The 26,106-nt window shown below is 74.2% G+C and overlaps 1 protein-coding gene across 1 annotated transcript; it reads right to left on the reverse strand.

Moving 5' to 3' along the window:
* Positions 1 to 304: 304 nt before the first annotated feature.
* Positions 305 to 25,617, reverse strand: LOC140407639 (uncharacterized; the record flags this gene model as incomplete). Its single annotated transcript, XM_072494977.1, has 9 exons — positions 305 to 475; positions 12,105 to 12,310; positions 12,388 to 12,582; positions 12,630 to 12,789; positions 14,414 to 14,601; positions 14,856 to 15,012; positions 15,824 to 15,943; positions 24,870 to 24,953; positions 25,560 to 25,617. Coding segments are annotated over 9 exons (1,339 nt in total), but the record flags the coding sequence as incomplete, so codon positions are not given.
* Between the last annotated feature and the right edge of the window lie 489 nt (positions 25,618 to 26,106).

Consider the following 26,106-nt stretch of genomic DNA (forward strand, 5'->3'; position numbering starts at 1 on the left):
AGGCGGGGCCAGCGAGGGGGAGGCGGGGCCAGCGAGGGGGAGGCGGGCCAATGAGGGGGAGGCGGGGCCAGCGAGGGGGAGGCGGGGCCAGCGAGGGGGAGGCGGGGCCAGCGAGGGGGAACCGGGGCCAGCGAGGGGGAGGCGGGGCCAGCGAGGGGGAGGCAGGGCCAGTGAGGGGGAGGCGGGGCCAGCGAGGGGGAGGCGGGGCCAGCGAGGGGGAACCGGGGCCAGCGAGGGGGAGGCGGGGCCAGCGAGGGGGAGACTCCAAGGGATGACGGGCCTCCTGACGGGATTGTCCAGTTACCTGGGTGACGGTCCGGCGGATCTTTAATCCTTTATCGCGCGGATCCTCCTCTTCGTTGCGCTCACTCTCATCCTCAGAGAGGCGGCCATCATCGGGGTGCAGATCCACCACCACCTCCTGGCCCTGCCCAGGGCCCTGGCCCAACACCGGCTTAATGTCCGGAATCAGACTCTGTAAAGCATGGAGCAGGAGGGTCACATTGGGGCAGCAAGAGGGAGCAGGGAGGGGCGGGGGGGAGCGGAGTGGACGGAGCGAGTGTGGAAGGAGGGGGGAGCGGAGGGGGGGGGGGAAAGAGTGCGGAAGGAGGGGGGGGAGCGGAGGGGACGGAGCGAGTGTGGAAGGAGGGGGGAGCAGAGGGGACGGAGCGAGTGTGGAAGGAGGGGACGGAGCGAGTGTGGAAGGAGGGGGGGAGCGGAGGGGACGGAGCGAGTGTGGAAAGAGGGGGGGGAGCGGAAGGGACGGGGCGAGTGTGGAAGGAGGGGGGGGGAGCGGAGGGGACGGAGCGAGTGTGTAAGGAGGGGGAGGGAGCGGAGGGGATGGAGCGAGTGTGGAAGGAGGGGGGGAGCGGAGGGGACGGAGCGAGTGTGGAAAGAGGGGGGGAGCGGAAGGGACGGGGCGAGTGTGGAAGGAGGGGGGGGGGAGCGGAGGGGACGGAGCGAGTGTGTAAGGAGGGGGAGGGAGCGGAGGGGATGGAGCGAGTGTGGAAGGAGGGGGGGAGCGGAGTGGACGGGGCGAGTGTGGAAGGAGGTGGGGAGCGGAGGGGACGGAGCGAGTCTGGAAGGAGGGGGGGGGGGAAGCAGAGGGGACGGAGCGAGTCTGGAAGGAGGGGGGGGAGCGGAGGGGACGGAGCGAGTGTGGAAAGAGGGGGGGAGCGGAAGGGACGGGGCGAGTGTGGAAGGAGGGGGGGGGGAGCGGAGGGGACGGAGTGAGTGTGGAAGGAGGGGGAGGGAGCGGAGGGGATGGAGCGAGTGTGGAAGAAGGGGGGGAGCGGAGGGGTGGGCGAGTGTGGAAGGGGGGGGAGCGGAGGGGACGGAGCGAGTGTGGAAGGAGGGGGGGAGCAAAGGGGACGGAGCGAGTGTGGAAGGAGCGGGGGGGGGGGAGCGGAGGGGGGGGGGCGAGTGTGAAAGGAGGGGGGGGGAGCGGAGGGGACGGAGCGAGTGTGGAAGGAGGGGGGGAGCGGAGTGGACGGGGCGAGTGTGGAAGGAGGTGGGGAGCGGAGGGGACGGAGCGAGTCTGGAAGGAGGGGGGGGGAGCGGAGGGGACGGAGCGAGTGTGGAAAGAGGGGGGGAGCGGAAGGGACGGGGCGAGTGTGGAAGGAGGGGGGGGGGAGCGGAGCGAGTGTGGAAGGAGGGGGGGAGCGGAGGGGACGGAGCGAGTGTGGAAAGAGGGGGGGGGAGTGGAGGCGAGTGTGGAAGGAGGGGGGGGAGCGGAGGGGACGGAGCAAGTGTGGAAGGAGGGGGGGGGAGCGGAGGGGACGGAGCGAGTGTGGAAAGAGGGGGGGGAGCGGAAGGGACGGTGCGAGTGTGGAAGGAGGGGGGGAAGCGGAGGGGACGGGGCGAGTGTGGAAGGAGGGGGGGGAGCGGAGGGAGTGTGGAAGGAGGGGGAGGAGCGGAGGTGCGGAGAGAGTGTGGAAGGGGGGGGGGAGCGGAAGGGACGGGGCTAGTGTGGAAGGAGGGGGGGGGAGCGGAGGGGACGGAGCGAGTGTGGAAGGAGGGGGGGAGCGGAGGGGAGGGAGTGAGTGTGGAAGGAGGGGGGGGAGCGGAGGGGACGGAGAGAGTGTGAAAGGAGGGGGGGAGCGGAGGGGACGGAGAGAGTGTGGAAGGAGGGGGGGAGCGGAGGGGACGGAGCGAGTGTGGAAGGGGGGGGGGGGAGGGGAGGGGGGGGGGGGCGAGTGTGAAAGGAGGGGGGGAGCGGAGGGGACGGAGCGAGTGTGGAAGGAGGGGGGGAGCGGAGTGGACGGGGCGAGTGTGGAAGGAAGGGGGGAGCGGAGGGGACGGAGCGAGTCTGGAAGGAGGGGGGGGGGAGCGGAGGGGACGGAGCGAGTCTGGAAGGAGGGGGGGGGAGCGGAGGGCACGGAGCGAGTGTGGAAAGAGGGGGGGAGCGGAAGGGACGGGGCGAGTGTGGAAGGAGGGGGAGAGCGGAGGGGATGGAGCGAGTGTGGAAAGAGGGGGGGAGCGGAAGGGACGGGGCGAGTGTGGAAGGAGGGGGGGAGCGGAGCGAGTGTGGAAGGAGGGGGGGAGCGGAGGGGACGGAGCGAGTGTGGAAGGAGGGGGGGGGGGGGAGTGGAGGCGAGTGTGGAAGGAGGGGGGGAGCGGAGGGGACGGAGCAAGTGTGGAAGGAGGGGGGGGGAGCGGAGGGGACGGAGCGAGTGTGGAAAGAGGGGGGAGCGGAAGGGACGGGGCGAGTGTGGAAGGAGGGGGGGGAAGCGGAGGGGACGGGGCGAGTGTGGAAGGAGGGGGGGAGGGGAGCGGAGGGGCGGAGGGAGTGTGGAAGGAGGGGGGGGGAGCGGAGGGGCGGAGAGAGTGTGGAAGGGAAGGGGGGAGCGGAAGGGACGGGGCTAGTGTGGAAGGAGGGGGAGAGCGGAGGGGACGGAGCGAGTGTGGAAGGAGGGGGAGCGGAGGGGACGGGGCGAGTGTGGAGGGGGGGGGCGAGCGGAGGGGACGGAGCGAGTGTGGAAGGAGGGGGGAGCGGAGCCGAGTGTGGAAGGAGGGGGGGGAGCGGAGGGGACGGAGCGAGTGTGGAAGGAGGGGGGGGGGAGCGGAGGGGAGGGAGTGAGTGTTAAAGGAGGGGGGGGGGAGCGGAGGGGACGGAGAGAGTGTGGAAAGAGGGGGGGAGCGGAGGGGACGGAGCTAGTGTGGAAGGAGGGGGGGGAGCGGAGGGGACGGAGCGAGTGTGGATGGAGGGGGGGGGGGAGCGGAGGGGACGGAGCGAGTGTGGAGGGTGGGGGGGGGGGGGAGAGCTAGTGTGGAAGGAGGGGGGGAGCGGAAGGGACGGGGCGAATGTGGAAGGAGGGGGAGAGCGGAGGGGACGGGGCGAGTGTGGAAGGAGGGGGGGGAGAGCGGAGGGGCGGAGCGAGTGTGGAAGGAGGGGGGGTGGAGCAGAAGGGACCGAGAGCAGGGGGACGGAGCGAGTGTGGAAGGAGGGGAGGGGAGGAGGAGGGGACGGAGCGAGAGTGGAAGGAGGGGGGGGGGGGAGCGGAGGGGCGGAGCGAGTGTGGAAGGAGGGGGGGTAGCGGAGGCGAGTGTGGAAGGAGGGGGGGGCGAGCGTGTAAGGAGGGGTGGAGCGGAGGGGGCGGAGGCGAGTGTGGAAGGAGGGGGGGGAGGAGAGGGGACGGAGCGAGTGTGGAAGGAGGGGGGGGAGCGGAGGGGACGGGGCGAGTGTGGAAGGGGGGGGGAGCGGAGGGGACGGAGCGAGTGTGGAAGGGAGGGGGGGGCGGAGGCGAGTGTGGAAGGAGGGGGTGAGCAGAGGGGAGGGAGCGAGTGTGGAAGGAGGGGGAGCAGAGGGGAGGGAGTGAGTGTGGAAGGAGGGGGGGAGTGGAGGGGAGGGAGCGAGTGTGGAAGGAGGGGGGGAGCGGAGGGGACGGAGCGAGTGTGGAAGGAGGGGGTAGCGGAGGGGACGGAGCGAGTGTGGAAGGAGGGGGGGCGGAGGCGAGTGTGGAAGGAGGGGGGAGCAGAGGGGACGGAGCAAGTGTGGAAGGAGGGGACGGGGCGAGTGTGGAAGGAGGGGGGGAGCAGAGGGGCGGAGCGAGTGTGGAAGGAGAGGACGAAGGAGAGGAGGGGGGAGCGGAGGAGACCGAGCGAGTGTGGAAGGAGGGGGGGAGCGGAGGGGACGGAGCGAGTGTGGAAGGAGGGGGGAGCGGAAGCGAGTGTGGAAGGAGGGGGGGGGGGAGCGGAGGGGACGGAGCGAGTGTGGAAGGAGGGGGGAGCGGAGGGGACGGAGCGAGTGTGGAAGGAGGGGGGAGCGGAGGGGACGGAGCGAGTGGGGGGGGGAAGGGGGAGAGCTAGTGTGGAAGGAGGGGGGAGCGGAAGGGACGGGGCGAGTGTGGAAGGAGGGGGGGGAGCGGAGGGGACGGGGCGAGTGTGGAAGGAGGGGGGGGAGCGGAGCAAGTGTGGAAGGGCGGGGGGGGGGAGCAGAAGGGACCGAGCGAGTGTGGAAGGGGGGGAGGAGAGCGGGGGGGACAGAGCGAGTGTGGAAGGAGGGGAGGGGAGGAGGAGGGTACGGAGCGAGTGTGGAAGGAGGGGGGGGGGGAGCGGAGGGGACGGAGCTAGTGTGGAAGGTGGGGGGGGAGCGGAGGGGACGGAGCGAGTGTGGATGGAGGGGGGGGGGAGCGGAGGGGACGGAGCGAGTGTGGAAGGAGGGGGGGAGCGGAGGGGACGGAGCGAGTGTGGAAGGAGGGGGGGAGCGGAGGGGACGGAGCTAGTGTGGAAGGTGGGGGGGGAGCGGAGGGGACGGAGCGAGTGTGGAAGGAGGAAGGGGGGGGGGAGAGCTCGTGTGTTAGGAGGGGGGGGAGCGGAGGGGACGGAGCGAGTGTGGAAGGAGGGGTGGGGGAGCGGAGGGGGGGGGGGGCGAGTGTGGAAGGAGGGGGGGGGGAGCGGAGGGGCAGAGCGAGTGTGGAAGGAGGGGGGGTGGAGCGGAAGGGACCGAGCGAGTGTAGAAGGGGTGGGGGGGGGGGAAAAAGAGCGGGGGGGATGGAGCGAGTGTGGAAGGAGGGGAGGGGAGGAGGAGGGGGGGGAGTAAGTGTGGAAGGAGGGGGGGGAGCGGAGGTGCGGAGCGAGTGTGGAAGGAGGGGGTAGCGGAGGTGAGTGTGGAAGGAGGGGGGGACGGGGCGAGTGTGTAAGGAGGGGTGGAGCGGAGGGGGCGGAGGCGAGTGTGGAAGGAGGGGGGAGCAGAGGGGACGGAGCGAGTGTGGAAGGAGGGGGGGGGAGCGGAGGGGACGGGGCGAGTGTGGAAGGGGGTGGGGGGAGCGGAGGGGCGGAGCGAGTGTGGAAGGAGGGGGGGGGAGCGGATGGACGGAGCGTGTGTGGAAGGAGGGGGGGAGCGGAGGGGCGGAGAGAGTGTGGAAGGAGGGGGGCGGAGCGGAACGGCCGGGGGTAGTGTGGAAGGAGGGGGGAGAGCGGAGGGGACGGAGCGAGTGTGGAAGGAGGGGGAGCGGAGGGGACGGGGCGAGTGTGGAAGGAGGGGGGTAGCGGAGGGGAGGGAGCGAGTATGGAAGGAGGGGGTGAGCAGAGGGGAGGGAGCGAGTGTGGAAGGAGGGGGAGCAGAGGGGAGGGAGCGAGTGTGGAAGAGGGGGGGGGAGCGGAGGGGACGGAGCGAGTGTGGAAGGAGGGGGGGGAGCGGAGGGGACGGAGCGAGTGTGGAAGGAGGGGGGGAGCGGAGGCGAGTGTGGAAGGAGGGGGGGGAGCGGAGGGGACGGAGCGAGTGTGGAAGGAGGGGGGGAGCAGAGGGGACGGAGCGAGTGTGGAAGGAGGGGGAGAGCGGAGGGGACGGAGCGAGTGTGGAAGGAGGGGAGGGGAGGAGGAGGGGGGGGAGCAATTGTGGAAGGAGGGGGGGGAGCGGATGTGCGGAGCGACTGTGGAAGGAGGGGGGGTAGCGGAGGTGAGTGTGGAAGGAGGCGGGGGACGGGGCGAGTGTGAAAGGAGGGGTGGAGCGGAGGGGGCGGAGGAGAGTGTGGAAGGAGGGGGGGAGCCGAGGGGACGGAGCGAGTGTGGAAGGAGGGGGGGAGCGGAGGGGCGGAGCGAGTGTGGAAGGAGGGGGAGCGGAGGGGACGGAGCGAGTGTGGAAGGAGGGGGAGCGGAGGGGACGGGGCGAGTGTGGAAGGAGGGGGGAGCGGAGGGGAGGGAGCGAGTGTGGAAGGAGGGGGAGCAGAGGGGAGGGAGCGAGTGTGGAAGGAGGGAGAGCAGAGGGGAGTGAGCGAGTGTGGAAGGAGGGGGGGGGAGCAGAGGGGACGGAGCGAGTGTGGAAGGAGGGGGGGAGCGGAGGGGATGGGGCGAGTGTGGAAGGAGGGGGGGGGGAGCGGAGGGGACGGGGCGAGTGTGGAAGGAGGGGATGGAGCGAGTGTGGAAGGAGGGAGGGAGCGGAGGGGACGGAGCAAGCGTGGAAGGAGGGGGGGGAGTGGAGGGGGGGCTCGAGTGTGGAAGGAGGGGGGAGCGGAGGGGACGGAGCGAGTGTGGAAGGAGGGGGGGAGCAGGGGGGGGGGAGCGAGTGTGGAAGGAGGGGGGAGCGGAGGGGAGGGGCTGGAGCTGGGGAGGGGAGGTGCTGGAGCTGGGAGGGGAGGGGCTGGAGCTGGGGAGGGGAGGTGCTGGAGCTGGGGAGGGGAGGTATTGGAGCTGGGAGGGGAGGGGCTGGAGCTGGGGAGGGGAGGTGCTGGAGTTGGGGAGGGGAGGTGCTGGAGCTGGGAGGGGAGGGGCTGGAGCTGGGAGGGGGAGGGCTGGAGCTGGGAGGGGAGGGCTGGAGCTTGGAGAGGGAGGGGCTGGGAGGGGGAGGGGCTGGAGCTGGGAGGGGAGGGCTGGTGCTGGGAGGGGAGGAGCTGGAGCTGGGAGGGGGAGGGGCTGGAGCTTGGAGGGGGAGGGGCTGGAGCTGGTAGGGGAGGGGCTGGAGCTGGGAGGGGGAGGGGCTTGTGCTGGGGAGGGGTGCTGGAGCTGGGGAGGGGAGGTGCTGGAGTTGGGAGGGGAGGGGCTGGAGCTGGGGGGCTGGAGCTGGGGGGGAGGGGCTGGAGCTGGGGGGGGAGGGGCTGTAGCTGGGGGAGGGGCTGGAGCTGGGGGGGAGGGGCTGGAGTGGGGCGGAGGGGCTGGAGCTGGGGGGGAGGGGCTGGAGCTGGGAAGGGGAGGGGCTGGAGCTGGGAGGGGGAGGGGCTGGAGCTGGGAGGGGGAGGGGCTAGAGATGGGAGGGGGAGGGGCTGGAGCTAGGAGGGGGAGGGGCTGGAGCTAGGAGGGGGAGGGGCTAGAGCAGGGAGGGAAAGCGGCAGGAGCTGGGAGGGGCTGGAGCTGGGAGGGAGGGGCTGGGAGGGAGGGGCTGGGGCTGGGAGGGGCTGGAGCTGGGATGGGGAGGGGCTGGAGCTGGGAGGGGCTGGACCTGGGAATGGGGGAGGGGCTGGAGCTGGGAGAGCTGCAGCTGGGAGGGGGGAGCTGGGAGGGGCTTGAGCTGGGAGGGGGAGGGGCTTGAGCTGGGAGGGGGAGCGGCTTGAGCTGGGAGGGGGCGGGGCTTGAGCTGGGAGGGGGCGGGGCTTGAGCTGGGAGGGGCTTGAGCTGGGAGGGGGAGGGGCTTGAGCTGGGAGGGGAGGGGCTTGAGCTGGGAGGGGGAGGGGCTGGATCTGGGAGGGGAGGGCTGGAGCTGGGGGGGCAGGAGCTGGGAGGGGGAGGGTCAGGAGCTGGGAGGGGGAGGGGCAGGAGCTGGGAGGGGCAGGAGCTGGGTGGGGCTGGAGCTGGGAGGGACTGGAGCTGGGAGGGGGAGGGGCAGGAGCTGGGAGGGGCTGGAGCTGGGAGGGACTGGAGCTGGGAGGGGCAGGGGCTTGAGCTGGGAGGGGCTTGAGTAGGGAGGGGCTGGAGCAGGGAGGGGGAGGGGCTGGAGCTGGGAGGGGCTGGTTGTGGGAGGGGCTGGAGCTGGGAGGGGCTGGAGCTGGGAGGGGGAGGGGCTGGAGCTGGGAGGGGCTGGAGCTGGGAGGGGGAGGGGCTGGAGCTGGGAGGGGGAGGGGCTGGAGCTGGGAGGGGGAGGGGCTGGAGCTGGGAGGGGGGAGGGGCTGGAGCTGGGAGGGGGAGGGGCTGGGAGGGGGGAGGGGCTGGGAGGGGGAGGGGCTGGGAGGGGGGAGGGGCTGGGAGGGGGGAGGGGCTGGGAGGGGGGAGGGGCTGGGAGGGGGAGGGCACGGAGCTGGGAGGGGGAGTGGCTGGAGCTGGGAGGGGGAGTGGCTGGAGCTGGGAGGGGGAGTGGCTGGAGCTGGTAGGGAGAGGGGCTGGAGCTGGGAGGGGGAGGGGCGGGAGCTGGGAGGGGGAGGGGCGGGAGCTGGGAGGGGCGGGAGCTGGGAGGGGGAGGGGCGGGAGCTGGGAGGGGGAGGGGCGGGAGCTGGGAGGGGGAGGGGCTGGAGCTGGTGGGGGGTGGCTGGAGCTGGTGGGGGAGGGGCTGGAGCTGGTAGGGCGAGGGGCTGGAGCTGGGAGGGGGAGGGACCGGAGGGGGAGGGGCCGGTGCGGGAGGGGCTGGAGCTGGGAGGGGAGGGGCTGGAGCTGGGAGGGGAGGGGCTGGAGCTGGGAGGGGGAGGGGCTGGAGCTGGGTGGGGCCGGAGCTGGGAGGGGGGAGGGGCTGGAGCTGGGAGGGGCTGGAGCTGGGAGGGGCTGGGACTGGGAGGGGGGAGAGGCTGGAGCTGGGAGGGGGAGCGGCTAGAGCTGGGGGGGAGGGGCTGGAGCTGGGAGGGGAGGGGCTGGAGCTGGAGGGGAGGGGCTGGAGCTGGGAGTGGGAGGGGCTGGAGCTGGGAAGGGGGAGAGGCTGGAGCTGGGGGGAGAGGCTGGAGCTGGGGAGAGAGGCTGGAGCTGGGAGGGGGAGGGGCTGGAGCTGGGAGGGGGAGGGGCTGGAGCTGGGAGGGGGAGGGGCTGGGGCTGGGAGGGGGAGGGGCTGGAGCTGGGAGGGGGAGGGGCTGGAACTGGGAGGGGGAGGGGCTGGAGCTGGGAGGGGGAGGGGCTGGAGCTGGGAGGGGGAGGGGCTGGAGCTGGGAGGGGGAGGGGCTGGAACTGGGAGGGGGAGGGGCTGGAACTGGGAGGGGGAGGGGCTGGAACTGGGAGGGGGAGGGGCTGGAACTGGGAGGGGGAGGGGCTGGAACTGGGAGGGGAAGGGCTGGAACTGGGAGGCGGAGGGGCTGGAGCAGGGAGGGGGAGGGGCTGGAGCAGGGAAGGGGAGGGGCTGGAGCTGGTGTGGGGGAGTGGCTGGAGCTCGTGGGGGAGGGGCTGGAGCTGGTAGGGGAGGGGCTGAGCTGGGAGGGGGAGGGGCTGGAGCTGGGAGGGGAGGGTCTGGAGCTGGTGGGGGGGGGCTGGAGCAGGTAGGGGGAGGGGCTGGAGCTGGTAGGGGGAGGGGCTGGAGATGGGAGGGGGAGGAGCTGGAGCTGGGAGGGTGAGGGTCTGGAACTGGGAGGGGCAGGAGCTGGGGGGGAGGGGCTGGAGCTGGGAAGGGAGAGGGGCAGGAGCTGGGAGGGGCTGGAGCTGGGAGGGGGAGGGGCTGGAGCTGGGAGGGCGAGGGGCAGGAGCTGGGAGGGCGAGGGGCAGGAGCTGGGAGGGCGAGGGGCAGGAGCTGGGAGGGGCTGGAGCTGGGAGGAGGGGCAGGAGCTGGGAGGGGCTGGAGCTGGGAGGAGGGGTGGGGCTGGAGCTGGGAGGGGGGAGGAGCTGGAGCTGGGAGGGGGAGGGGCTGGAGCTGGGAGGGGGAGGGGCTGGAGCAGGGAGGGGAGGGGCTGGTGCTGGGAGGGGGAGGGGCTGGAGCAGGGAGGGGAGGGGCTGGTGCTGGGAAGGGGAGGGGCTGGAGCTGGGAGGGGAGGGGCTGGAGCTGGGAAGGGGGAGGGGCTGGAGCTGGGGGGAGGGGCTGGAGCTGGGGGGGAGGGGCTGGAGCTGGGGGGGAGGGGCTGGAGCTGGGGGGGAGGGGCTGGAGCTGGGGGGAGGGGCTGGAGCTGGGGGGAGGGGCTGTAGCTGGGGGGAGGGGCTGGAGTTGGGGGGGTGGGGCTGGAGCTGGGAGGGGCTGGAGCTGGGAGGGGGAGGGGCTGGAGCTGGGAGGGGGAGGGGCTGGAGCTGGGAGGGGAGGGGCTTGAGCTGGGAGGGGGAGGGGCTGGAGCTGGGAGGGGGAGGGGCTGGAGCTGGGAAGGGAGAGGGGCTGGAGCTGGGAAGGGAGAGGGGCTGGAGCTGGGAGGGGGAGGGGCTGGAGCTGGAAGGGGGAGGAGTTGGGAGTGGGAGGGGCTGGAGCTGGAAGGGGGAGAGGCTGGAGATGGGAGGGGGAGGAGCTGGAGCTGGGAGGGGGAGGGGCAGGAGCTGGGGGGGAGGGGCTGGAGCTGGGAAGGGAGAGGGGCAGGAGCTGGGAGGGGCTGGAGCTGGGAGGGGGAGGGGCTGGAGCTGGGAGGGGGAGGGGCTGGAGCTGGGAGGGGGAGTGGCTAGAGCTGGGAGGGGGAGGGGCTGGAGCTGGGAGGGGGAGGGGCTGAAGCTGGGAGGGGGATGGGCTGGAGCTGGGGGTGAGGGGCTGGAGCTGGGGGTGAGGGGCTGGAGCTGGGGGTGAGGGGCAGGAGCTGGGATGGGGGAGGGGCTCGAGATGGGAGGGGCTGGAGCTGGGAGGGGGAGGGGCTGGAGCTGGGAGGGGCGAGGGGCTGGAACTGGGAGGGGCTGGAGCTGGGAGGAGGGGAGGGGCTGCAGCTGGGAGGTGGGGAGGGGCTGGAGCTAGGAGGTGTGGGGCTGGAGCTGGGAGGGTGTGGGGCTGGAGCTGGGAGGGGGAGGGGCTGGAGCTGGGAGGGGGAGAGGCTGGAGCTGGGAGGGAGGAGGGGCTGGAGCTGGGAGAGGCCGGGGCTGGGAGGGGGGGAGGGGCTGGAACTGGGAGGGGCCGGAGCTGGGAGGGGGGAGGGGCTGGAGCTGGGAGGGGCTGGAGCTGGGAGGGGGAGGGGCTGGAGCTGGGAGGGGGAGGGGCTGGAGCTGGGAGGGGGAGGGGCTGGAGCTGGGAGGGGAGGGGCTGGAGCTGGGAGGGGCTGGAGCTGGGAGGGGGAGGGGCTGGAGCTGGGAGGGGGAGGGGCTGGAGCTGGGAGGGGAAGGGGCTGGAGCTGGGAGGGGGAGGGGCTGGAGCTGGGAGGGGGAGGGGCTGGAGCTGGGAGGGGGAGTGGCTAGAGCTGGGAGGGGGAGGGGCTGGAGCTGGGAGGGGGAGGGGCTGAAGCTGGGAGGGGGATGGGCTGGAGCTGGGGGTGAGGGGCTGGAGCTGGGGGTGAGGGGCTGGAGCTGGGGGTGAGGGGCAGGAGCTGGGATGGGGGAGGGGCTCGAGATGGGAGGGGCTGGAGCTGGGAGGGGAGGGGCTGGAGCTGGGAGGGGAGAGGGGCTGGAGCTGGGAGGGGAGAGGGGCTGGAACTGGGAGGGGCTGGAGCTGGGAGGAGGGGAGGGGCTGCAGCTGGGAGGTGGGGAGGGGCTGGAGCTAGGAGGTGTGGGGCTGGAGCTGGGAGGGTGTGGGGCTGGAGCTGGGAGGGTGTGGGGCTGGAGCTGGGAGGGGGAGGGGCTGGAGCTGGGAGGGGGAGAGGCTGGAGCTGGGAGGGAGGAGGGGCTGGAGCTGGGAGAGGCCGGGGCTGGGAGGGGGGGAGGGGCTGGAACTGGGAGGGGCCGGAGCTGGGAGGGGGGAGGGGCTGGAGCTGGGAGGGGCTGGAGCTGGGAGGGGGAGGGGCTGGAGCTGGGAGGGGGAGGGGCTGGAGCTGGGAGGGGGAGGGGCTGGAGCTGGGAGGGGAGGGGCTGGAGCTGGGAGGGGCTGGAGCTGGGAGGGGGAGGGGCTGGAGCTGGGAGGGGGAGGGGCTGGAGCTGGGAGGGGAAGGGGCTGGAGCTGGGAGGGGAAGGGGCTGGAGCTGGGAGGGGAAGGGGCTGGAGCTGGGAGGGGGAGGGGCTGGGAGGGGGAGGGGCTGGAGCTGGGAGGGGGAGGGGCTGGAGCTGGGAGGGGGAGGAGCTGGAGCTGGGAGGGGGAGGGGCTGGAGCTGGGAGGGGGAGGGGCTGGAGCAGGGAGGGGGAGGGGCTGGTGCTGGGAAGGGGAGGGGCTGGTGAGGGGAAGGGGAGGGGCTGGAGCTGGGAAGGGGGAGGGGCTGGAGCTGGGAAGGGGGAGGGGCTGGAGCTGGGAAGAGCTGGAGCTGGGAGGTGGCGGGGCTTGAGCTGGGAGGGGCGGGTCTTGAGCTGGGAGGGGAGGGGCTGGAGCTGGGAGGGGGAGGGGCTGGAGCTGGGGGGGCTGGAGCTGGGAGGGGGGGCTGGAGCTGGGAGGGGGGGCTGGAGGGGGGGGGGCTGGAGGGGGGAGGGGCTGGAGCTGGGGGGGAAGGGGCTGGAGCTGGGAGGGGCTTGAGTAGGGAGGGGCTTGAGTAGGGAGGGGCTGGAGCAGGGAGGGGGAGGGGCTGGAGCAGGGAGGGGGAGGGGCTGGAGCTGGGAGGGGGAGGGGGCAGGAGCTGGGAGGGGGGGAGGGGCAGGAGCTGGGAGGGGGGGAGGGGCAGGAGCTGGGAGGGGGGGAGGGGCAGGAGCTGGGAGGGGGGGAGGGGCTGGAGCTGGGAGGGGCTGGAGCTGGGAGGGAGGAGGGGCTGGAGCTGGGAGGGGGAGGGGCTGGAGCTTTGAGGGGCTGGAGCTGGTAGGTGGAGAGGGGCTGGAGCTAGGAGGGGCTGGAGATGGGAGGGGGGAGGGGCTGGAGATGGGAGGGGGAGGGGCTGGAGATGGGAGGGGGGAGGGGCTGGAGATGGGAGGGGGAGGGGCTGGAGATGGGAGGGGGGAGGGGCTGGAGCTGGGAGGGGCTAGAGCTGGGAGGGGCTGGAGCTGGGAGGGGGAGTGGCTGGTGCTGGCAGGGGGAGGGGCTGGAGCTGGGAGGGGGAGGGGCTGGAGCTTGGAGGGGTAGGGGCTGGAGCTGGGAAGGGAGAGGGGCTGGAGCTGGGAAGGGAGAGGGGCTGGAGCTGGGAGGGGGAGGGGCTGGAGCTGGAAGGGGGAGGGGCTGGAGCTGGAAGGGGGAGGGGCTGGAGCTGGAAGGGGGAGGAGCTGGAGCTGGGAGGGGGAGGAGCTGGAGCTGGGAGGGGGAGGAGCTGGAGCTGGGAGGGGGAGGAGCTGGAGCTGGGAGGGGGAGGGTCTGGAACTGGGAGGGGCAGGAGCTGGGGGGGAGGGGCTGGAGCTGGGAAGGGAGAGGGGCAGGAGCTGGGAGGGGCTGGAGCTGGGAGGGGGAGGGGCTGGAGCTGGGAGGGGCTGGAGCTGGGAGGGGGAGGGGCTGGAGCTGGGAGGGGGATGGGCTGGAGCTGGGAGGGGGAGGGGCTGGAGCTGGGAGGGGGAGGGGCTGGAGCTGGGAGGGGCTGGAGCTGGGAGGGGGTGGGGCTGGAGCTGGGAGGGGGGAGGAGCTGGAGCTGGGGGGAGGGGCTGGAGCTGGGAGGGGGAGGGGCTGGAGCAGGGAGGGGAGGGGCTGGTGCTGGGAAGGGGAGGGGCTGGTGCTGGGAAGGGGAGGGGCTGGAGCTGGGAGGGGGAGGGGCTGGAGCTGGGAAGGGGGGGCTGGAGCTGGGGGGGAGGGGCTGGAGCTGGGGGGGAGGGGCTGGAGCTGGGGGGGGGCTGGAGCTGGGGGGAGGGGCTGGAGTTGGGGGGAGGGGCTTGAGCTGGGAGGGGGAGGGGCTGGAGCTGGGAGGGGGAGGGGCTGGAGCTGGGAGGGGAGGTGCTGGAGCTGGGAGGGGCTGGAGCTGGGAGGGGGAGGGGCTGGAGCTGGGAAGGGAGAGGGGCTGGAGCTGGGAAGGGAGAGGGGCTGGTGCTGGGAGGGGGAGGGGCTGGAGCTGGAAGGGGGAGGGGCTGGAGATGGGAGGGGGAGGAGCTGGAGCTGGGAGGGGGAGGGGCAGGAGCTGGGGGGAGGGGCTGGAGCTGGGAAGGGAGAGGGGCAGGAGCTGGGAGGGGCTGGAGCTGGGAGGGGGAGGGGCTGGAGCTGGGAGGGGAGGGGCTGGAGCTGGGAGGGGCTGGAGCTGGGAGGGGGAGGGGCAGGAGCTGGGAGGGGGAGGGGCTGGAGCTGGGAGGGGAGGGGCTGGAGCTGGGGGTGAGGGGCAGGAGCTGGGATGGGGAGGGGCTCGAGATGGGAGGGGCTGGAGCTGGGAGGGGGAGGGGCTGGAGCTGGGAGGGGGAGGGGCTGGAGCTGGGAGGGGAGAGGGGCTGGAACTGGGAGGGGCTGGAGCTGGGAGGAGGGGAGGGGCTGCAGCTGGGAGGTGGGGAGGGGCTGGAGCGAGGAGGTGTGGGGCTGGAGCTGGGAGGGGGAGGGGCTGGAGCTGGGAAGGGGGGGCTGGAGCTGGGGGGGAGGGGCTGGAGCTGGGGGGGGAGGGGCTGGAGCTGGGGGGGAGGGGCTGGAGCTGGGGGGAGGGGCTGGAGTTGGGGGGAGGGGCTTGAGCTGGGAGGGGGAGGGGCTGGAGCTGGGAGGGGGAGGGGCTGGAGCTGGGAGGGGAGGTGCTGGAGCTGGGAGGGGCTGGAGCTGGGAGGGGGAGGGGCTGGAGCTGGGAAGGGAGAGGGGCTGGTGCTGGGAGGGGGAGGGGCTGGAGCTGGAAGGGGGAGGGGCTGGAGATGGGAGGGGCTGGAGATGGGAGGGGGAGGAGCTGGAGCTGGGAGGGGGAGGGGCAGGAGCTGGGGGGAGGGGCTGGAGCTGGGAAGGGAGAGGGGCAGGAGCTGGGAGGGGCTGGAGCTGGGAGGGGGAGGGGCTGGAGCTGGGAGGGGAGGGGCTGGAGCTGGGAGGGGGAGGGGCAGGAGCTGGGAGGGGGAGGGGCTGGAGCTGGGAGGGGAGGGGCTGGAGCTGGGGGTGAGGGGCAGGAGCTGGGATGGGGAGGGGCTCGAGATGGGAGGGGCTGGAGCTGGGAGGGGGAGGGGCTGGAGCTGGGAGGGGGAGGGGCTGGAGCTGGGAGGGGGAGGGGCTGGAGCTGGGAGGGGAGAGGGGCTGGAGCTGGGAGGGGAGAGGGGCTGGAACTGGGAGGGGCTGGAGCTGGGAGGAGGGGAGGGGCTGCAGCTGGGAGGTGGGGAGGGGCTGGAGCTAGGAGGTGTGGGGCTGGAGCTGGGAGGGGGAGGGGCTGGAGCTGGGAGGGGGAGGGGCTGGAGCTGGGAGGGAGGAGGGGCTGGAGCTGGGAGAGGCCGGGGCTGGGAGGGGGGGAGGGGCTGGAGCTGGGAGGGGCTGGAGCTGGGAGGGGCCGGAGCTGGGAGGGGGGAGGGGCTGGAGCTGGGAGGGGCTGGAGCTGGGAGGGGGAGGAGCTGGGAGGGGGAGGGGCTGTGAGGGGGAGGGGCTGGAGCTGCGAGGGGCTGGAGCTGGGGGGGAGGGGCTGGAGCTGGGAGGGGGAGGGGCTGGAGCTGGGAGGGGGAGGGGCTGGAGCTGGGAGGGGAAGGGGCTGGAGCTGGGAGGGGGAGGGGCTGGTAGGGGGAGGGGCTGGTAGGGGGAGGGGCTGGAGCTGGGAGGGGGAGGAGCTGGAGCTGGGAGGGGGAGGAGCTGGAGCTGGGAGGGGGAGGGGCTGGAGCGGGGAGGGGCTGGAGCGGGGAGGGGCTGGAGCTTGGAGGGGGAGGGGCTGGAGCTGGGAGGGGGAGGGGCTGGAGCTGGGAGGGGCTGGAGCTGGGAGGGGGAGGGGCTGGAGCAGGGAGGGGGAGGGGCTGGTGCTGGGAAGGGGAGGGGCTGGTGCTGGGAAGGGGAGGGGCTGGAGCTGGGAAGGGGAGGGGCTGGAGCTGGGAAGGGGGAGGGGCTGGAGCTGGGAAGGGCTGGAGCTGGGAGGTGGCGGGGCTTGAGCTGGGAGGGGCGGGACTTGAGCTGGGAGGGGCGGGGCTTGAGCTGGGAGGGGGAGGGGCTGGAGCTGGGAGGGCTGGAGCTGGGAGGGCTGGAGCTGGGAGGGGGGCTGGAGCTGGGAGGGGGAGGGGCTGGAGCTGGGAGGGGGAGGGGCTGGAGCTGGGAGGGGGAGGGGCTGGAGCTGGGAGGGGGAAGGGGCTGGAGCTGGGAGGGGGAAGGGGCTGGAGCTGGGAGGGGGAAGGGGCTGGAGCTGGGAGGGGGAAGGGGCTTGAGCTGGGAGGGGCTTGAGCTGGGAGGGGCTTGAGCTGGGAGGGGCTTGAGTAGGGAGGGGCTTGAGTAGGGAGGGGCTGGAGCAGGGAGGGGGAGGGGCTGGAGCTGGGAGGGGGAGGGGGCAGGAGCTGGGAGGGGGAGGGGGCAGGAGCTGGGAGGGGGAGGGGGCAGGAGCTGGGGGGGGGAGGGGCTGGAGCTGGGAGGGGCTGGAGCTGGGAGGGGGCTGGAGCTGGGAGGGGGGAGGGGCTGGAGCTGGGAGGGGGGAGGGGCTGGAGCTGGGAGCGGCTGGAGCTGGGAGGGGCTGGAGCTGGGGGGAGGGGCTGGGAGGGGCAGGAGCTGGGAGGGGGAGGGGCAGGAGCTGGGAGGGGCTGGAGCTGGGAGCGGCTGGAGCTGGGAGGGGCTGGAGCTGGGAGGGGCTGGAGCTGGGGGGGAGGGGCTGGAGCTGGGGGGGAGGGGCTGGAGCTGGGGGGGGGCTGGAGCTGGGGGGAGGGGCTGGAGCTGGGGGGAGGGGCTGTAGCTGGGGGGAGGGGCTGGAGCTGGGGGGGAGGGGCTGGAGCTGGGAGGGGGAGGGGTTGGAGCTGGGAAGGGGGAGGGGCTGGAGCTGGGAGGGGGAGGGGCTGGAGCTGGGGGGGGGAAGGGTTGGAGCTGGGAAGGGGGAGAGGCTGGAGCTGGGAGGGGCTGGAGCTGGGAGCGGCTTGAGCTGGGAGGGGCTGGAGCTGGGAGGGGGAGGGCTGGAGCTGGGAGGGGCTGGTAGAGGGAGGGGCTGGAGCTGGGAGGGGCTGGAGCTGGGAGGGGGGAGGGGCTGGAGCTGGGAGGGGGGAGGGGCTGGAGCTGGGAGGGGGAGGGGGGCTGGAACTGGGAGGGGGAGGGGGGCTGGAACTGGGAGGGGGAGGGGCAGGAGCTGGGAGGGGGAGGGGCAGGAGCTGGGAGGGGGAGGGGCAGGAGCTGGGAGGGGGAGGGGCAGGAGCTGGGAGGGGGAGGGGCAGGAGCTGGGAGGGGGAGGGGCTGGAGCTGGGAGGGGCTGGAGCTGGGAGGGGGACGGGCTGGAGCTGGGAGGGGGAGGGGCTGGAGCTGGGAGGGGGAGGGGCTGGAGCTGGGAGGGGGAGGGGCTGGAGCTGGGAGGGGGAGGGGCTGGAGCTGGTAGGGGGTAGGGGCTGGAGCTGGGCGGGGCTGGAGCTGGGAGGGGCTGGAGCTGGGAGGGGCTGGAGCTGGGGGGGAGGGGCTGGAGCTGGGGGGGAGGGGCTGGAGCTGGGGGGGAGAGGGGCTGGAGCTGGGAGGGGGGAGGGGCTGGAGCTGGGAGGGGCTCGTGCTGGGAAGGGGGAGGGGCTGGAGCTGGGAAGGGGGAGGGGCTGGAGCTGGGAAGGGTGAGAGGCTGGAGCTGTTAGGAGGATGGGCTGGAGCTGGGAGGGGGAGGGGCTGGAGCTGGGAGGGGGAGGGGCTGGAGCTGGTGGGGGGAGTGGCTGGAACTGGTGGGGGGAGTGGCTGGAGCTGGAGGGGGGAGTGGCTGGAGCTGGAGGGGGGAGTGGCTGGAGCTGGTGGGGGGAGTGGCTGGAGCTGGTGGGGGGAGGGGCTGGAGCTGGTAGGGGGAGGGGCTGGAGCTTGTAGGGGGAGGGGCTGGAGCTGGTAGGGGGAGGGGCGGGAGCTGGTAGGGGGAGGGGCGGGAGCTGGTAGGGGGAGGGGCTGGAGCTGGTAGGGGGAGGGGCTGGAGCTTGTCGGGGGAGGGGCTGGAGCTGGTAGGGGGAGGGGCGGGAGCTGGTAGGGGGAGGGGCGGGAGCTGGTAGGGGGAGGGGCGGGAGCTGGTAGGGGGAGGGGCGGGAGCTGGTAGGGGGAGGGGCGGGAGCTGGTAGGGGGAGGGGCGGGAGCTGGTAGGGGGAGGGGCTGGAGCTGGTAGGGGGAGGGGCTGGAGCTGGTAGGGGGAGGGGCTGGAGCTGGGGAGGGGGAGGGGCTGGAGCTGGGGAGGGGAGGAGCTGGAGCTGGGAGGAGAGGTGCTGGAGCTGGGAGGGGGAGGGGCTGGAGCTGGGGGGGGGAGGGGCTGGAGCTGGGGAGGGGAGGTGCTGGAGCTGGGGAGGGGAGGTGCTGGAGCTGGGGAGGTGCTGGAGCTGGGAGGGGGAGGTGCTGGAGCTGGGAGGGGGAGGGGCTGGAGCTGGGAGGGGGAGGGGCTGGAGCTGGTAGGGGGAGGGGCTGGAGCTGGTAGGGGGAGGGGCTGGAGCTGGGGAGGGGAGGTGCTGGAGCTGGGGAGGGGAGGTGCTGGAGATGGGAGGGGGAGGTGCTGGAGATGGGAGGGGGAGGGGCTGGAGCTGGGAGGGGGAGGGGCTGGAGCTGGGGGGGGCTGGAGCTGGGGGGGGCTGGAGCTGGGGGGGAGGGGCTGGAGCTGGGGGGGAGGGGCTGGAGATGGGGGGAGGGGCTGGAGATGGGGGGAGGGGCTGGAGATGGGAGGGGAGGCCTGGAGCTGGGGGAGGACCGGAGCTGGGAGGGGCTTGAGCTGCAAGGGGGAGGGGCTTGAGCTGGGAGGGGGAGGGGCTGGAGCTGTGAGGGGCTTGAGCTGCAAGGGGGAGGGGCTTGAGCTGGGAGGGGGAGGGGCTTGAGGGGAGAGGGCGGGGCTTGAGTTGGGAGGGGGCAGGGCTTGATCTGGGAGGGGCTTGAGCTGGGGGGAGGGGCTGGAGCTGGGGAGAGGGGCTGGAGCTGGGAGAGGGAGGGGCTGGAGCTGGGAGAGGGAGGGGCTGGAGCTGGGAGGGGGAGGGGCTGGAGCTGGGAAGGGGAGGGCCTGGAGCTGGGAAGGGAGAGGGGCTGGAGCTGGGAGGGGGAGGGGCTGGAGCTGGGAGGGGGAGGGGCTGGAGCTGGGAGGGGGAGGGTCTGGAGCTGGGAGGGGGAGGGGCTGGAGCTGGGAGGGGGAGGGGCTGGAGCTGGGAGGGGGAGGGGCTGGAGCTGGGAGGGGCTGGAGCTGGGCGGGGGGAGGGGCTGGAGCTGGGAGGGGGGAGGGGCTGGAGCTGGGAGGGGGGAGGGGCTGGAGCTGGAAGGGGGAGGGGTTGGAGCTGGGAGGGGGAGGTGCTGGAGCGGGGAGTGGCTGGGGCTGGGAGGGGGGGCTGGAGCTGGGAGGGGCTGGAGATGGGAGGGGGAGGGGCTGGAGCTAGGGGGGGAGGGGTTGGAGGTGGGAGGGGGAGGGGTTGGAGCTGGGAGGGGGAGGGGCTGGAGCGGGGAGGGGCTGGGGCTGGAGCTGGGAGGGGCTGGAGCTGGGAGGGGCTGGGGCTGGAGCTGGGAGGGGCTGGAGCTGGGAGGGGGAGGGGCTGGAGCTGGGAGGGGGAGGGGCAGGAGCTGGGAGGGCGAGGGGCTGGAGCTGGGAGGGGCTGGAGCTGGGAGGGGCTGGAGCTGGGAGGGGCTGGAGCTGGGAGGGGCTGGAGCTGGGAGGGGGAGGGGCTGGAGCTGGGAGGGGGAGGGGCTGGAGCTGGGAGGGGGAGGGGCTGGAGCTGGGAGGGGGAGGGGCTGAAGCTGGGAGGGGGAGGGGCTGGAGCTGGGAGAGGCTGGAGCTGGGAGGGGCTGGAGCTGGGAGGTGGGGAGGGGCTGGAGCTGGGAGGTGGGGTGGAGCTGGAGCTGGGAGGGGGAGGGGCTGGAGCTGGGAGAGGCTGGAGCTGGGAGGGGCTGGAGCTGGGAGGGGGAGGGGCTGGAGCTGGGGGTGAGGGGCAGGAGCTGGGATGGGGAGGGGCTCGAGATGGGAGGGGCTGGAGCTGGGAGGGGGAGGGGCTGGAGCTGGGAGGGGGAGGGGCTGGAGCTGGGAGGGGGAGGGGCAGGAGCTGGGAGGGGGAGGGGCTGGAGCTGGGAGGGGAGGGGCTGGAGCTGGGGGTGAGGGGCAGGAGCTGGGATGGGGAGGGGCTCGAGATGGGAGGGGCTGGAGCTGGGAGGGGGAGGGGCTGGAGCTGGGAGGGGCTGGAGCTGGGAGGGGGAGGGGCTGGAGCTGGGAGGGAGGAGGGGCTGGAGCTGGGAGAGGCCGGGGCTGGGAGGGGGGGAGGGGCTGGAGCTGGGAGGGGCTGGAGCTGGGAGGGGCCGGAGCTGGGAGGGGGGAGGGGCTGGAGCTGGGAGGGGGAGGGGCTGGGAGGGGGAGGGGCTGGAGCTGGGAGGGGGAGGGGCTGGAGCTGGGAGGGGGAGGGGCTGGAGCTGGGAGGGGGAGGGGCTGGAGCTGGGAGGGGCTGGAGCTGGGAGGGGAAGGGGCTGGTAGGGGGAGGGGCTGGAGCTGGGAGGGGGAGGAGCTGGAGCTGGGAGGGGGAGGAGCTGGAGCTGGGAGGGGAGGGGCTGGAGCGGGGAGGGGCTGGAGCTTGGAGGGGGAGGGGCTGGAGCTGGGAGGGGGAGGGGCTGGAGCTGGGAGGGGGAGGGGCTGGAGCTGGGAGGGGCTGGAGCTGGGAGGGGGAGGGGCTGGAGCAGGGAGGGGGAGGGGCTGGTGCTGGGAAGGGGAGGGGCTGGTGCTGGGAAGGGGAGGGGCTGGAGCTGGGAAGGGGAGGGGCTGGAGCTGGGAAGGGGGAGGGGCTGGAGCTGGGAAGGGCTGGAGCTGGGAGGTGGCGGGGCTGGAGCTGGGAGGGGCGGGACTTGAGCTGGGAGGGGCGGGGCTTGAGCTGGGAGGGGGAGGGGCTGGAGCTGGGAGGGGGAGGGGCTGGAGCTGGTAGGGGGAGGGGCTGGAGCTGGGGAGGGGAGGTGCTGGAGATGGGGAGGGGAGGTGCTGGAGATGGGAGGGGGAGGTGCTGGAGATGGGAGGGGGAGGGGCTGGAGCTGGGAGGGGGAGGGGCTGGAGCTGGGGGGGGCTGGAGCTGGGGGGGGGCTGGAGCTGGGGGGGAGGGGCTGGAGCTGGGGGGGAGGGGCTGGAGATGGGGGGAGGGGCTGGAGATGGGGGGAGGGGCTGGAGATGGGAGGGGAGGCCTGGAGCTGGGGGAGGACCGGAGCTGGGAGGGGCTTGAGCTGCAAGGGGGAGGGGCTTGAGCTGGGAGGGGGAGGGGCTGGAGCTGTGAGGGGCTTGAGCTGCAAGGGGGAGGGGCTTGAGCTGGGAGGGGGAGGGGCTTGAGGGGAGAGGGCGGGGCTTGAGTTGGGAGGGGGCAGGGCTTGATCTGGGAGGGGCTTGAGCTGGGGGGAGGGGCTGGAGCTGGGGAGAGGGGCTGGAGCTGGGAGAGGGAGGGGCTGGAGCTGGGAGGGGGAGGGGCTGGAGCTGGGAAGGGGAGGGCCTGGAGCTGGGAAGGGAGAGGGGCTGGAGCTGGGAGGGGGAGGGGCTGGAGCTGGGAGGGGGAGGGGCTGGAGCTGGGAGGGGGAGGGGCTGGAGCTGGGAGGGGGAGGGGCTGGAGCTGGGAGGGGGAGGGGCTGGAGCTGGGAGGGGCTGGAGCTGGGAGGGGGGAGGGGCTGGAGCTGGGAGGGGGGAGGGGCTGGAGCTGGGAGGGGGAGGGGTTGGAGCTGGGAGGGGGAGGTGCTGGAGCGGGGAGGGGCTGGGGCTGGGAGGGGGGGCTGGAGCTGGGAGGGGCTGGAGATGGGAGGGGGAGGGGCTGGAGCTAGGAGGGGGAGGGGTTGGAGGTGGGAGGGGGAGGGGTTGGAGCTGGGAGGGGGAGGGGCTGGAGCGGGGAGGGGCTGGGGCTGGAGCTGGGAGGGGCTGGAGCTGGGAGGGGCTGGGGCTGGAGCTGGGAGGGGCTGGAGCTGGGAGGGGGAGGGGCTGGAGCTGGGAGGGGGAGGGGCAGGAGCTGGGAGGGCGAGGGGCTGGAGCTGGGAGGGGCTGGAGCTGGGAGGGGGAGGGGCTGGAGCTGGGAGGGGGAGGGGCTGGAGCTGGGAGGGGGAGGGGCTGGAGCTGGGAGGGGGAGGGGCTGGAGCTGGGAGGGGGAGGGGCTGGAGCTGGGAGGGGGAGGGGCTGAAGCTGGGAGGGGGAGGGGCTGGAGCTGGGAGAGGCTGGAGCTGGGAGGGGCTGGAGCTGGGAGGTGGGGAGGGGCTGGAGCTGGGAGGTGGGGTGGAGCTGGAGCTGGGAGGGGGAGGGGCTGGAGCTGGGAGAGGCTGGAGCTGGGAGGGGCTGGAGCTGGGAGGGGGAGGGGCTGGAGCTGGGGGTGAGGGGCAGGAGCTGGGATGGGGAGGGGCTCAAGATGGGAGGGGCTGGAGCTGGGAGGGGGAGGGGCTGGAGCTGGGAGGGGGAGGGGCTGGAGCTGGGAGGGGGAGGGGCAGGAGCTGGGAGGGGGAGGGGCTGGAGCTGGGAGGGGAGGGGCTGGAGCTGGGGGTGAGGGGCAGGAGCTGGGATGGGGAGGGGCTCGAGATGGGAGGGGCTGGAGCTGGGAGGGGGAGGGGCTGGAGCTGGGAGGGGCTGGAGCTGGGAGGGGAGAGGGGCTGGAACTGGGAGGGGCTGGAGCTGGGAGGAGGGGAGGGGCTGCAGCTGGGAGGTGGGGAGGGGCTGGAGCTAGGAGGTGTGGGGCTGGAGCTGGGAGGGGGAGGGGCTGGAGCTGGGAGGGGGAGGGGCTGGAGCTGGGAGGGAGGAGGGGCTGGAGCTGGTAGAGGCCGGGGCTGGGAGGGGGGGAGGGGCTGGAGCTGGGAGGGGCTGGAGCTGGGAGGGGCCGGAGCTGGGAGGGGGGAGGGGCTGGAGCTGGGAGGGGCTGGAGCTGGGAGGGGCTGGAGCTGGGAGGGGGAGGGGCTGGGAGGGGGAGGGGCTGGAGCTGCGAGGGGCTGGAGCTGGGAGGGGGAGGGGCTGGAGCTGGGAGGGGGAGGGGCTGGAGCTGGGAGGGGGAGGGGCTGGAGCTGGGAGGGGGAGGGGCTGGAGCTGGGAGGGGGAGGGGCTGGAGCTGGGAGGGGGAGGGGCTGGTAGGGGGAGGGGCTGGAGCTGGGAGGGGGAGGAGCTGGAGCTGGGAGGGGGAGGAGCTGGAGCTGGGAGGGGAGGGGCTGGAGCGGGGAGGGGCTGGAGCTTGGAGGGGGAGGGGCTGGAGCTGGGAGGGGGAGGGGCTGGAGCTGGGAGGGGCTGGACCTGGGAGGGGGAGGGGCTGGAGCAGGGAGGGGGAGGGGCTGGTGCTGGGAAGGGGAGGGGCTGGTGCTGGGAAGGGGAGGGGCTGGAGCTGGGAAGGGGAGGGGCTGGAGCTGGGAAGGGGGAGGGGCTGGAGCTGGGAAGGGCTGGAGCTGGGAGGGGCTGGAGCTGGGAGGTGGCGGGGCTTGAGCTGGGAGGGGCGGGACTTGAGCTGGGAGGGGCGGGGCTTGAGCTGGGAGGGGGAGGGGCTGGAGCTGGGAGGGGGAGGGGCTGGAGCTGGGAGGGCTGGAGCTGGAGCTGGGAGGGGGAGGGGCTGGAGCTGGGAGGGGGAGGGGCTGGAGCTGGGAGGGGGAGGGGCTGGAGCTGGGAGGGGGAAGGGGCTGGAGCTGGGAGGGGGAAGGGGCTGGAGCTGGGAGGGGGAAGGGGCTGGAGCTGGGAGGGGGAAGGGGCTGGAGCTGGGAGGGGGAAGGGGCTTGAGCTGGGAGGGGCTTGAGCTGGGAGGGGCTTGAGTAGGGAGGGGCTTGAGTAGGGAGGGGCTGGAGCAGGGAGGGGGAGGGGCTGGAGCAGGGAGGGGGAGGGGCTGGAGCTGGGAGGGGGAGGGGGCAGGAGTTGGGGGGGGAGGGGCTGGAGCTGGGAGGGGGCTGGAGCTGGGAGGGGGCTGGAGCTGGGAGGGGGCTGGAGCTGGGAGGGGGGAGGGGCTGGAGCTGGGAGCGGCTGGAGCTGGGAGGGGCTGGAGCTGGGGGGAGGGGCTGGGAGGGGCAGGAGCTGGGAGGGGGAGGGGCAGGAGCTGGGAGGGGGAGGGGCAGGAGCTGGGAGGGGCTGGAGCTGGGAGCGGCTGGAGCTGGGAGGGTCTGGAGCTGGGGGGAGGGGCTGGAGCTGGGGGGAGGGGCTGGAGCTGGGGGGAGGGGCTGGAGCTGGGGGGGAGGGGCTGGAGCTGGGGGGGAGGGGCTGGAGCTGGGGGGGGCTGGAGCTGGGGGGAGGGGCTGGAGCTGGGGGGAGGGGCTGTAGCTGGGGGGAGGGGCTGGAGCTGGGGGGGAGGGGCTGGAGCTGGGAGGGGGAGGGGTTGGAGCTGGGAAGGGGGAGGGGCTGGAGCTGGGAGGGGGAGGGGCTGGAGCTGGGGGGGGGAAGGGTTGGAGCTGGGAAGGGGGAGAGGCTGGAGCTGGGAGGGGCTGGAGCTGGGAGGGGCTGGAGCTGGGAGGGGCTTGAGCTGGGAGGGGGAGGGGCTGGAGCTGGGAGGGGGAGGGCTGGAGCTGGGAGGGGCTGGTAGAGGGAGGGGCTGGAGCTGGGAGGGGCTGGAGCTGGGAGGGGGAGGGGCTGGAGCTGGGAGGGGGGAGGGGCTGGAGCTGGGAGGGGCAGGGGGGCTGGAACTGGGAGGGGGGCTGGAACTGGGAGGGGGAGGGGCAGGAGCTGGGAGGGGGAGGGGCAGGAGCTGGGAGGGGGAGGGGCAGGAGCTGGGAGGGGGAGGGGCAGGAGCTGGGAGGGGGAGGGGCTGGAGCTGGGAGGGGCTGGAGCTGGGAGGGAGAAGGGCTGGAGCTGGGAGGGGGAGGGGCTGGAGCTGGGAGGGGGAGGGGCTGGAGCTGGGAGGGGCTGGAGCTGGGAGGGGGAGGGGCTGGAGCTGGGAGGGGGAGGGGCTAGAGCTGGGAGGGCGAGGGGCTGGTGCTGGCAGGGGGAGGGGCTGGTGCTGGGAGGGGCTGGTGCTGGGAGGGACCGGAGCTGGGAGGGGGGGGGAGGGGCTGGAGCTGGGAGGGGGAGGCTGGAGCTGGGAGTGGGGAGGGGCTGGAGCTGGGGGGGAGGGGCTGGAGCTGGGGGGGAGGGGCTGGAGCTGGGGGGGAGGGGCTGGAGCTGGGGGGGAGGGGCTGGAGCTGGGGGGGAGGGTCTGGAGCTGGGGGGAGGAGCAGAAGCTGGGGGGGAGGGGCTGGAGCTGGGAGGGGAGGGGCTGGAGCTGGGAGGGGAGGGGCTGGAGCTGGGAGGGGAGGGGCTGGAGCTGGGAGGGGCTGGAGATGGGGGGGCTGGAGCTGGGAAGGGAGAGGGGCTGGAGCTGGGAGGGGGAGGGGCTGGAGCTGGGAGGGGAGAGGGGCTGGAGCTGGAAGGGGGAGGGGCTGGAGCTGGGAGGGGGAGGGGCTGGAGCTGGGAGGAGCTGGAGCTGGGAGGGGGAGGGGCTGGAGCTGGGAGGGGCAGGAGCTGGGAGGGGCAGGAGCTGGGAGGGGGAGGGGCTGGAACTGGGAGGGGCTGGAGCTGGGGGGGAGGGGCTGGAGCTGGGAAGGGGGAGGGGCTGGAGCTGGGAGGGGGTGGAGCTGGAAGGGGGGCGGAGCTGGAGCTGGGAGGGGGAGGGGCTGGAGCTGGGAGGGGGAGGGGCTGGAGCTGGGAGGGGGAGGGGCTGGAGCTGGGAGGGGGAGGGGCTGGAGCTGGGAGGGGGAGGGGCTGGAGCTGGGAGGGGGAGGGGCTGGAACTGGGATGGGGAGGGGCTGGAACTGGGAGGGGGAAGGGATGAAACTGGGAGGGGGAGGGGCTGGAGCTGGGAGGGGGAAGGGCTGGAGCTGGGAGGGGGAGGGGCTGGAGCTGGGAGGGGCTGGAGCTGGGGGGGCTGGAGCTGGAGGGGGCTGGAGCTGGGAGGGGGACGGGCTGGAGCTGGGAGGGGGAGGGGCTGGAGCTGGGAGGGGGAGGGGCTGGAGCTGGGAGGGGGAGGGGCTGGAGCTGGGAGGGGGAGGGGCTGGAGCTGGTAGGGGGTAGGGGCTGGAGCTGGGCGGGGCTGGAGCTGGGAGGGGCTGGAGCTGGGGGGGAGGGGCTGGAGCTGGGGGGGAGAGGGGCTGGAGCTGGGAGGGGGGAGGGGCTGGAGCTGGGAGGGGCTCGTGCTGGGAAGGGGGAGGGGCTGGAGCTGGGATGGGGAGGGGCTGGAGCTGGGAAGGGGGAGGGGCTGGAGCTGGGAAGGGGGAGAGGCTGGAGCTGTTAGGAGGATGGGCTGGAGCTGGGAGGGGGAGGGGCTGGAGCTGGGAGGGGGAGGGGCTGGAGCTGGGAGGGGGAGGGGCTGGAGATGGGAGGGGGAGGGGCTGGAGCTGGGAGGGGGAGGGGCTGGAGCTGGGAGGGGGAGGGGCTGGAGCTGGGAGGGGGAGGGGTTGGAGCTGGGAGGGGGAGGGGTTGG

The sequence above is a fragment of the Scyliorhinus torazame genome, unplaced genomic scaffold (genome assembly GCF_047496885.1).
Source record: "Scyliorhinus torazame isolate Kashiwa2021f unplaced genomic scaffold, sScyTor2.1 scaffold_1707, whole genome shotgun sequence".
NCBI lineage: Eukaryota > Metazoa > Chordata > Chondrichthyes > Carcharhiniformes > Scyliorhinidae > Scyliorhinus > Scyliorhinus torazame.